We start from the raw sequence: 11,704 nt of genomic DNA, 5'->3' as shown, positions 1-11,704 counted from the left end.
GGCTGTAGTAGTCGCTGCAGTGGCGCCGCAGCCATTTCTGTACGTCGGCTTCTGTCCACAAGTACACTGCTTTAGGCCTTGTTGCTTTTGTCTGAAATCAGAAATAAGCATTGTTTCAATAAAAAATAAAAAACAAAGTTAATGTATGCTGTGCAGATATAAACATGCAGACATAGAAGATTATATAACGCAAACAATGATAACATTAGGAACCTTCTAAAGATGGTTTAAATTGTAATTAGCAAATGTAAATTAGGTCATTAAATTGAAAACAATACTAGTGTACTCCATTATTGATCTTACCTTTGGCTTGTTAGTATTTAAGGCGGAATCTTCAACCATTTTGATTATAAATTTTTACTTTCTACTTTAATCTTCTTCGTTCTTTCTTTAATTTTGTAATCATGAATCTTGACACATATTTGTAAAAAAACAACAAATATTGGAAATTGTCATTTGACAATGACAAGATATTCAAAAGAATTGACAACTGACACTGATAAAATTAAAGTGATAATTACTGGTGAAAGAAATTACAAAAAATACTTAGCACACTATTTGTATTTACGGAAACAATAGTAATATTTAAAGAGTTTTTTAACGGTACCGTGCAATCAATAATTAGTTACTTATATATCTCCCTTAACAGGTTTAGCCAGGTTAAGGTGAAATTAATGGTAACATTACAACAATGTCAAAAATATTTTTTTTTTATTTTCATCTTTCATTTTCTTGTCATAAAATGGCAACATTATTGCATATGTCAGAAAATGGTAGAATTGCCGTATTTGTCATCTGCTGAAAAATAAAATAAATCGTCTTATACCGAAACTTTAATCTCAATTTTGTAAGATGCAACTGTAAACCTTTCGCTATGGCACAGAATTTACAGAAAAAGCCCTCAAAGGGTATATTAAAAACCTCAAGAAGCGTCGATGGGCAAGACGGAGCACCTTCTACGAGTAAGAGACCGAAAGAGCAGAGGTTTGACGAAATGAATATTATGGAGACGTTTCATCCTGCCGACAAAGATTACGGCCATATGAAAGTGGACGAGCCTAAAACTCCTTACTCAGAAGCGATAGACGGCGACTTGGAGCCGGCGGACGAGTTGGACGCAAACATATTGGCGGCAAAGCTCGCGGCAAGCATGAACAAGCCGCCCAAGTGCGTGGAGCCCTGTGACAGCGACGAGGAGATGGACGAGCCCGAGGAGGTGCGGCAGCGGCGCCTCGAGTTTGAAAAGAAACGGAAAATGCACTACAATGAATTTCAGGTTATATTTACATCTACATATTTTCAAGTCAGATTTTAGTATCATAGCAAAATGTCTTTCCCAAAATCAAAATCAAAGTTTCTTATGTTTTCAAAGTTAAACTGAAATGAAAGGGTTACAGAATAATAGAAAAAATCATTAAATTTATAGTATATGAAATTTAATAGAAATTTTCAACGAGATAAAATTTAAAAAAAAAATCTAAATGGTAACAAAATCTTCCCTTAGATAGATGTAAGTGGTTAATTAGTGTTATAGTGGGTGTTATGTGAGTTGTGTTGATGACTCACATTTTATCACTCAAGTGGCTGGCGGCCTACGCTTTGTACTTGATAACAAAATTACATTCCATTACCATTTTTTTAGTCTGCTACCATTTCATTCATTTTTTTTTACATTTTTCGGTTGATCTGGGATTTTTATTTTATCCTAATTAGGTAAAATTTAATTTTTATCTTTCACTGTAGTTAAACAACTGAAATACTAGATGATTTTTAATTCTTCGCAAAGTCTGGAGCATAAGCTAGTATTAAAAAAATATCCATAACTACTAGTATTGTCCAGTATTAACAATAATGACTGATATTGTATACATTGAGATCTGCATGTAATAGCTTGTGTGGGTACACTATTTGCTATGACATACATATGTAGGGTTGGGGCGGTAAAACAAACAGCCGTCTTCGTTTAAAGCTTTATTTTTCACCCTTCCCTACTTTACAAGATAAAATTCTTCACTATTTTTCCCGTCTTATTACACATCTTTCTTGTACTATCTCCTGCATTCCCTCTGTCTTTTTATACGTCAGTCAAAATAAATCATTCACTCTTACATCTTTGTTCGGAAAATCGCATTCACACATCCCACATATATTTAAATGAATGCACTGACATTGTCTATTCACACTTATTAGCTCCACTATATGATGTAATAAGATCAAAGCCAGTTAATTACTTGAGAATTCTTAGTATGTAATTAAATAAACCTTGAAGATGAATGTTTTCCACAATCATGTACTAAAAGGTCACTAAGGGGATAGTTTAGTAAACATTTATTATGTGCTATCTGCACTAAGTGCTTAAGCCACTATTTAGGAACTATGAGTAGCAGTATATGAAGTAAAATATTTTTAACTTTGAATGATTCTTGCATGTTTTCCTTATACTTGTAGTTGTAACAATTTGGATGATGTAATCAACCAATGGATATATCTGAAGGTTGCCTATCCTAAAGACTACATTGTGCGTAATAATCATACAATTCTATAAATAAAAGTATGGCTAACCCTTTTTATTATGTTATGTGTTAATGACGGCGTGTCACGCACGCAAAACTGTTCACGTTTTTGGTAAGGCCACATGCCTGTTGTGTGTAGATGCCATTATTGTCTAGTACTTATAATAAGGCTTTAAAATGTTATTACCAAAGTAATTGACTAAACATTACAACCATTTGACAGATTCAATCAACAGGTGAAAATAACTCGCATTCTAATAATATCATTACAAATGTTACAGGAAAAATATCATTCTTATCTATGGTTTATCAACAAACATTATAGACTATCAGCGGCGGCGAATTTCATACAAAATTAATACTAAAATTTTATAATCTATTTTCATCATAACTTCCAATCCTCTTATCCTATCTATCAATTTAAGTAGTTTTCCATTGTAATTTTATGTATCTTTATTGATAAATTATAACTTCACAGCAACATATCCCTACCGAGAGGCTCAGTGCTTACCATGAGCTAGGATGACTATGGCATAGTCAACTACACCCACAAAACTCCCACTGAATTTTATATTATACACAATGAAACTCTCATATTAACCCATTGCAGGCGTTACAGCTGGCGCGGAAGCTGATGGCGCAGGAGGAGGAGGAGGAGGAAGAGGACAAGGAGACTCGCTCCGCCACCTGACTGCCGCCCGCCGCCCCGCCAGCGCCAGCGCGGCCTCGCTGTACATAACACGGACCATCTCAAGCTGGTTTGTTATTATTGTTGTAAATGTATTTAATTGTAAATATAAAAATTTATTTTTTCCATTGTCATTATTTATTCCCAATCCAGATAAAATATATTTTTTACCAATATGACACTACAAATGTAATGGAAAATTTTAACCACATAAACCACATATCGCAAAGCTGTCTTGCAAGAAATATTTGGCATAGTTTTTAGGTCATGAATCTAGGAGCTGTAATGACTATTTCAAGTTTCTTTTCGTAGTAAGTATCATAAGTCCTATATTCCACATTTTCTTTTATAAAAAAAAGGAAACGCATGTTTTAGTACTTTTTTTAATTAGACCCTGTTAACTGATTGACCCTAATCAAGCTAAAAAAGCTATCCTGACTGATGAATGCAGAATTACGTTAAGAGGCCCTTCATATTACCTGTAAATAGGTTAATATTTTTGTTTTCTTTTCAGGATTTCATCAAATATTAGTTCCAGCTTTCGCAGACAATATGTCGTATATAAGTTGGTACTTATGCCATAGGCGTTGTGTTCCTGAACTTGGCTGTAAGAAAATCGTGTGTGCGTTAGATTAGTTTTATACGACGGAGTTTCATCCGTGTGTTATATGAAAAATTTGCATTTTTATTTCTATAAAGTGTTCCCGTCAAGTCTCGCGAGGACTCGCCCGGCGAATGTTCAGTGCGACGTTACTAATGTTAAGGAAATTATTTACAATCAAGATGTGCATGGTTCATTTATATTTACAATTACAAATTTGATTAGAATTGATACGAAATACTGTTACGGAAATATGCTTGGACATTTCATTGATTTATTAATACTTTCATTATGCGATAGCGCTTCCAAATTTAAATAAGATTTTTATAAAGGGTAGGGGTAATTGATATTACTCAATGAATTAACTTACAGTAAAAGGACATAGTATTGTCCTGCACAGCCGACAAGAAAAAAAATCGACCAGCTAAGGTAGACCTCCTTAAGGATTTAATGACGATTTACATGAGGTTGTGAGCTAATATTAAAGAAAGTTTTGTCACGATTAAGCTATGTTCACAACAAACTTATGTCACTCAGCCGCGAGGACTTAGCTCGTGTAAAATCGTCGCAAACTCTTAGTTCACAATCAACTAGATGTAAGGTAACGACTGATCCGTAGTGTGTACGCATCCTTAGGGAGGTCTTCTTACAGTGGACTTATAAATTTAACTCGTGTGATGTATTCGCCCCAACATGTTGACTGAAACTAGTCGGTAATTTGTAATACATGTCTTTTTCAATATTAAAACATGGTTGATTTGTTTTCTTTCAAATTCTAGGTATAGTTTTTAAATGTAGATGGCCTTAATGGGAATAATTAATGCAAGAACTTCGGAAGAGTTCTTCCAATCATTTTCAACTACGCAATGCACTGTAAATTAATTTATAAGTATAGAAGCGGCTAAGAAATTAGCCGATTGAAATATTTTGGCTATATGTATTATTATAATTGAGAGAAAATTCTAATGTGCAAATTAATAAAAAAACCTTATGACTTTGAAAGTGAAAAATCCTGAAATATTTTATTTTTGTGCCAAATTGAAAAGCAAAATTATAAACCTACAAATTATATCATAGACAAGTTGTAAAACATTACGTTTATAGTTTTATATATTAAATGCAATTATGTAATGACTTAACAAGAGTATATATAGATTAACAACAGAAGAGATGTAAGTTATGTTGTATAGACTATGTAAAATTCCTTTACTACGGCATAGGAATTAAAAAATATATTACAATGTTTCTAACTTAAGTGCGTTTATTGTTTTTTTTCGAGTAAACGTCTTTATAAACTTATATTTACTAATTGAGTTAATTTTTTATTTACATTATGTACTAACACTAATCGCTTCCGATGACAATTTAATACAGACTGGATATCATTTGATTTTTGTTTTATTTATTTTTCTATAATTTTTTCTTACGATTTTTTAAATGAATTTTACAATATCACTGAAGCTTTGAAGAATTTTGTGTCACTGGTTTATGACGTGGTAATGACAATCGAACCCACGACCACTTATTTCCAGCAATTACAGTGAAATGATATTTTTCGCTCACTATGCAATAAGCTTGATCACACATACTAGCTTAATAGCTTTTTTGTTATTTGCATACGATCACGCATGAGAAGAGGGAAGGGAATTTAATTCTCTAACTACATTACATGTGTTCATGAGAAATTAACATGCAAAGCTATACAAAACTCAAATTCTCACGAAAATCTTGTACTATTTTCATGATGATTTTAATACATAGGTAAATAGACACTATTTTACATAACAATATAACGCTTCGATTTAAGGCAAAAAACAATAAGTATGTATAAATTATTTTAAAATAAATACTTCAACAATAGTCTAAATGTTCAAAACAGTTTTCCGAAAATAAATAATTGTAAGAGATTGATGAGAATAATTTCAATAAGACGAGGCAATAGACAATAAATTTAATATTTTGAGCGTTTGAATTTCTTATAGATATTTGTTAATTTATAAAGCTGAATATAACAACAAAATGCAAGAATGGATTACAGCAGCTGAAACATCAAATCTTAGCTTTGTCCGAGAGCGTGAAGGATATGACTGTCTTTCTGCATGAATAATTATACATTTGAAGTAGGCCGTTAGAAGAATAATGCTTTCAAAACTGTAATAAATAGTTGAGTAGTTTCAATATCGTAGTTTTCAATTTTCATATTATTAAATCGAACAAAAACGGTTGTTATGATTTGTTAAGAACAATTTTAATAGTAATATTCATGTAGATTGCATAGAAATGTTAAAACCATTCGTTGGCCTTATTAAAATTATTTTAACTGTACAATATAAATAAAGACATTTATAAAGCTTGTTTTAGTTTTATTTACATCAACATCCCCACATTGCTTTAACCTGTACGTTAAGTTTTTATTCTTATACTTGAAGTAATTTAGTTTTATTTATCTTTTAATAAATTCCTAGTTAGATTGTAAACTGCCGATTTTGATACCTTGACTTTATAACCTTAAAATCTGTAGTGTTTGATAAAAACTATGTACAAATGATTCATCAATAGTGTTTTAATTATTGAATACAAATTTAATTTTAATTTTTTATTTTGAATTTGATTGTTTGTTTGTTTTGATAGTGATTTAAATATACTTTAAAAAAGTTAAAAATGTTGCCAGTTTAAAGCAATCGCCGATGACAGTGGTAACGAATAACTTCCGAAAATGAAAACTAATATTGCATAGAATTGGAGTATTACATCTGTATGATAAGCACATACCTTGCAATTTTTCATTTTTTCAATATCAGTCATAAATTATTTGGCATAAAAAAATTTAAATTGTGTAATGCTGTTTACAAAAACGGAATGTCAGTCCGTAAATGGCGCTTGTGTACGTACGACATTTATGTTTGAAAAAAACGTCGCCTTGACGACGTATTTTGTGAATTTTCTATGTACTATTTGCGTGATTGTAATATGAATGACTTAAATTATGGATGACACAGAAAAATTAACTTCTCAAACAACGGACCACAAGGCAAGTGTTTGATTTATTGACATCTATTTATGAATGTTTTACAAAAGCTCCTGAGGATATTTATAAACGTCGATATAATTCATAAAACTTCGCTTTAAAACCTGCGGATAGGGTTTCTTCGACGGTAATTCTAACTGTTCAGTGTGCGAACATAGTTATACTTTATATTTGTAGAATGCTACCGTTGTAAAATATTTACACCGCGAGTTTATTTTTATTTTTTTGTATATTTTTAGAATGTCCTTCCGGATGTCGTACATTCCCAACAGATTCCCACCATGAGCACGGTCGAGGGAGATGAAACGGAATCTGTCCTCGATACCGGTCAGACTACAGAAGGCGCCAAATCCAAACATATCAAAGACGATGCTGAAACAGAGTCAATTTCTGAACATGTTCCTTCTGAAATTGAATATTCCGTGACAGTATCGGACAATATACATAAGGGACATACATCTCACGACCTAAACATTGAGAAAGACAAAACTGCAGATAACAGCTCCAATATTCTTCCACCACAATCTGACACCAGCAACATTGAAGATCCTTCCAAACTTTCTTGGAATGTTGATATTGAGAATAATGCTCACCTTAGTAAAGAGAGCCCTGTTAATTTGACTACATCAATAGATACAAAATCTTTACCAATTCATACTGAAAATAAACAAGAAGATCTTGAGAATGAAGGTAAATCTGATCTCTCCGAGCAACAGCAGGACGATAAGATGGATGAAGTTGATAGTCCAAAGGAGTCACTCTGTAGTGAATATCTTGATTCACTGAATGAAGATGTCAGTCAAGATTCTTATTCAACAAATGATAATAACATGTCCGATACATCAAAAAACTTTGAAAATAAAGCTGAAGAAAGTCCTAGAGAAAATTCAGAATCCGAGGAGATAATTAAATTGGATATTAGAGGTCACGGTGTACCCAAATTTCCAATGCAGGCTGCAAAAATTATTTTTGGTCCACCCCCAGAAGGTAGTATGATTATTGAAAGCCAAATTGACCCAATTCCTGCATTCCAGAATTTGTTATCACCATTTTTAGTTGGCTCTGAGGGGGTAAAGGTGGAGGAGATTTATGATGAAGTGGAAGAGAAGAGTCAACAGCCAGCGGAAAATTCACCGGTTGAAAGTCTGTTGAGTGATAAAACTGAAAAGGATTTATTAATTGAAGAAATGACCGTTGAAAATGCTAAAGAAAAAGATGAAGAGTGTCCAACACAGTTGAAATCTATGCCGGTAGAGGAAACAATTTCTCTTAGTACAATGACAACAGATTATAAAACTATATGCGAGGAATATCAAGAGAAGGTACTGCTTGTGTGTGGATGTTGTTGCTGTGTGTGTATTGTGCTGGTCTTCTTGCTTTGTGTATTGTTGGTTCTGATCACGCACCTCACCTGCTTGGTTACACTTTATTATTTGCACCAAGTTAACTATCTCCTACATTCTTGTTATAAAATTTAACAAATGACACTTAAGTGATTTATGAATAAAAATGCATGAAAACTAATATTATTTGATTTTTTTTTGTATTTAGAATTTATATTAGTGGTGCTGTTTTTTAATACTTTTGTTCAAAACGCTGTGGTGACTATACAAATGAACTAAAGTGCTGTTAGTATATTAAGGGGTGTGCATGTTTTGGTTATTATTTGGTGTATGTATTATTATTAACTTTTTGAGTTTACTCTGCTACACTAATTGTTACACAGATAAAAGGTTAGTACATAGGGATATGAGTTTTATTAGGAATTTCCTTGCTAGGATGACTAAAATATAGGGCAAGGCAGACATGATAATCTATAATTTAGTTTGTAAATGCAAAAAAAATCCTTTATTAGGCTGATTCAAGTTCATTTATATATGAGATATATGCATTTTTTCAATCCTGGATAACTTAAATTTAAATGAGGGTAGTTAAATATATTTATTAATAATAATGTTTAAGGTGAGCTTTTTACATCTAAACAATCCATTGTTAATAATATACAAAACGAATACTTATTTACTGAAATACTTACCCCATTAAATCTTTATCTATTCAGTTTATATAATTTTATATAAGCTATAAGCAATTTTGCTTGTCCAAATTTAATGGGAATGTAGCTAATGCATGCGGCAATTATATAGGCTATCTTTCGTAATTCTGCACTGATGTCCTCTAATTAGTAAATAAATCATATTTCTAATTTCAGAAAAACAAAAAAGACTAACTATTTAAAAAAAATTACAAAACAGTTAGTGCTAACTATTGTATGTTGGCACTTCTAATTTTCGCACAGCAAGTGTGTTAATACAATGTTTGCCTGTATGATTGCTTGTATTGAATGCTTGTTTGTCCTTTCAGCTTGTGTACCTCGAAGATGCGATGACGCGACGCGACGAACTAATCGCGGAACTGACCGTCTCGTTACAGCGATCCGTCCAGGAACGGGACCAGCTCAAACACGACAAGAATCACCTGGTGAGCGAACTGCAGCACTTGCAGCATGCCACCGCCGAGACCCCGCTCTCTGAACACGACACAGTCAAAGCACAACTGTCTGACTTTGTCAAATACCAGTCAATGGTCAAAGATGACTCCACGAAATTCTACTCCGCCGTGATGAGTGGCACAACTTCCTTGCAAAGCTCTAATGGTGAAAAGGATATCGACAGAGAAGAAATTACTGTTAACTATTCGAAATCTGATTTAAGATCTTCTGATACTGACGATTTTGAGAACGGTTTTGAAGTTAAAGTGGTTACATTGCTGAATAAATTCGAAGAGTATATAGAGGAGAATTTAAGGAATAAATTACGGGAAAGTATTATCCAGGTATTGTGCGACGAGATAGGCAAGATGCGTATAGAATTTGATACTGAAATGAAAGAGGTGGAAGCACAATTGCAACAGGACAAGCAAGCGTATAGTATTGAGACGCGGCGGCTGCGGGAGCTGTTGGCGTGCGTGAAGGCGGGCAACGCGGACATCGACGCGCTGAGAGAGGAACTCAGCATCAAACACGAGAAAGAGATGGAGAATCTACGAACGTATTTCGAAAAGAAATGCTCTGATATGGAACGAAGGTAATCCAAACGTCTACCGAATGTACTATTTTATTTAGATTAATGGAATTAAATTATTTAACGACATGTTTTTGTATTTATGCTGCTAAGGCCATTGAAGAAAAGGTAAGGTTATTTTATTACTCTTTTTCATTGAATATGAAAGTATGAGGATGTGGCATTTCCAGATGTTTCTATGTAACAGTATGAATTATTTACAATACGGTTTCTAACATTGCAGTTACTCTGAGGAGGTGTGGCGCGGGCGCGCGTGCGCGTCGCCCCCGAGCGGCGCCGCCTCCGAATGCTTGGATGCGGCCGCCGGCGACTGCAGGCGGCGCACGCGCAGCGCGGAGTTCCCCTCCCTCACATACGAAGTAAATAATTAAATTAGGATTCTTTATTGTATAATCATTTATTACAGGATCAATATCGCCTTGGCTCCTTAACAGAAAACAAACAACTTAACAGAAACAAAACAAAAAACTAAAGTATCGTCGCCATATAAATTATAGTAAACATTAAAATTGCTGTTAATTAGTAGTTATATGAAAAATAAACCGTCTCACATGTGTGCTGGTGTGCATATGTGTTCTTGTGGGTATGTGATATTGAGTGCGAAGTTGTGTGAATGAAAACATTTTTAGTGATTACTATGAAACTATAAAACATACATAATACTAGTAAAAAGATATTTTACACTGTTCTTATATTAAACACTTTTTTGTTTCCAGTCAACTCCATTGGAGCAGTTAATGAAGCAGTTACACAGGAAGTACGAGCAGCAATCAGAGGAGCTGCGCGCAGAGCAGGCGCAGCGCGTCGCAGCCCTCGAGGAACAGGTACCACGAAGTAACAGCACACAGCTGCTAAATGTGACATTACCTACTAATTAACCACTTAGTGTAGTAGTATGTAAAGTATCTCACATATTAAGTATGACGAGTAACTTTTATCAGAGTTTTTTTCTTCTTTCACCATCTAATTTTAATCAAATATTTATTTTTGTTAAAATTTAGCAGGTTTTTGTATATTTACTGATCTTTGCACATAAAACTATACACTCTAGGTTTATGCTATTCGAATGACGGGATTCGAAGTATCAAGTTCGGATATCATTCTTAACCATTAGACAATTGAATATTTAAATTCTATACTACAAATTGACTGATTTTTCCTAGATTAGGCAACTGAAAGCGCATATCCAGAGCGCGGAGACGGACGGCAATGTGTCCATTTACCCGCAAGATATTGACTTGGAACTGGAGAAGGTCTGTATTACTCTGTACTATGTCTGAATGTTTATGATGATTGGTGTGTACATACCCTTATAACTAAACGCACACAAGGAAATCATTTAATCTGATCAACTTATAGTTTTTGATGAGATATCCTGTGTTATCTTTTGTATATTTTCGTTGTTATTTCTACTAATTTGTATAGTTTTATTAAAAGTGCACGGTTTTTAATAACAAATCTAAGCATTTCGTAAAGATTCTGTGAAGATAGGTTAATTACATTTTCTCTATAAGAAACAATAAACAAATAAATACCGATTCCATCGCAAATAGTTATTTCATGACTTACGATTTTCTCTTTAAAAAAGGTATAAGGTCCATACAAAATCACATTTGCACCACATATTCTGATATCAATAATAAACTTTTCAATGCACAAGTCCTGGTACAAACATCTACAAAGAACATACTTTCCATTCTTCGGTGCTATTTGTAAATATCTAATATGTGGGTTTTATTTCTCCTGCATGCTTGGAATGCCACTAACCTGTGCGTGTCACTAAACCCGTCGGAC

General features: G+C 33.5%; 3 protein-coding genes across 4 annotated transcripts in view; 2 read left to right on the top strand and 1 right to left on the bottom strand.

Moving 5' to 3' along the window:
• The window catches only part of LOC106110779 (protein aveugle), a 915-nt gene extending 496 nt beyond the window's left edge, over positions 1-419 (bottom strand). The window contains exons 1-2 of the mRNA XM_013292683.1: positions 304-419; positions 1-91 (exon numbers count right to left, since the gene is read on the bottom strand). The exon at positions 1-91 is cut by the window's left edge and continues 25 nt beyond it. Coding sequence (XP_013148137.1) covers positions 1-91; positions 304-342 — 130 coding nt within the window. The 5' untranslated portion in view covers positions 343-419. The remainder of the gene's footprint in view (positions 92-303) is intronic.
• A 326-nt stretch (positions 420-745) lies between these two features.
• On the top strand, positions 746-5,192 carry LOC106110912 (protein phosphatase inhibitor 2-like). Of its 2 annotated transcripts, none has more exons than XM_013292866.1 (3): positions 746-1,276; positions 3,133-3,271; positions 3,716-5,192. In XM_013292866.1, the coding sequence occupies exons 1-2, from the start codon at positions 875-877 to the stop codon at positions 3,202-3,204; spliced, it is 474 nt and encodes a 157-aa protein (XP_013148320.1). In that variant the 5' UTR covers positions 746-874; the 3' UTR covers positions 3,205-3,271; positions 3,716-5,192. The 2 variants fall into 2 exon arrangements, with proteins under 2 accessions (XP_013148320.1, XP_013148319.1); XM_013292865.1 differs by having other exon boundaries at positions 747-1,276; positions 3,124-3,271.
• Positions 5,193-6,663: 1,471 nt separating this feature from the next.
• Positions 6,664-11,704, top strand: part of LOC106110687 (putative leucine-rich repeat-containing protein DDB_G0290503) — a 22,649-nt gene continuing 17,608 nt past the window's right edge. Inside the window, exons 1-6 of the mRNA XM_013292585.1 lie at positions 6,664-6,833; positions 7,070-8,152; positions 9,192-9,913; positions 10,134-10,269; positions 10,627-10,734; positions 11,074-11,163. Coding sequence (XP_013148039.1) covers positions 6,789-6,833; positions 7,070-8,152; positions 9,192-9,913; positions 10,134-10,269; positions 10,627-10,734; positions 11,074-11,163 — 2,184 coding nt within the window. The 5' untranslated portion in view covers positions 6,664-6,788. The remainder of the gene's footprint in view (positions 6,834-7,069; positions 8,153-9,191; positions 9,914-10,133; positions 10,270-10,626; positions 10,735-11,073; positions 11,164-11,704) is intronic.

This window comes from Papilio polytes, unplaced genomic scaffold, assembly GCF_000836215.1.
Source record: "Papilio polytes unplaced genomic scaffold, Ppol_1.0 DF824191.1, whole genome shotgun sequence".
NCBI lineage: Eukaryota > Metazoa > Arthropoda > Insecta > Lepidoptera > Papilionidae > Papilio > Papilio polytes.
This window is presented reverse-complemented; position numbering and strand designations above follow the sequence as displayed.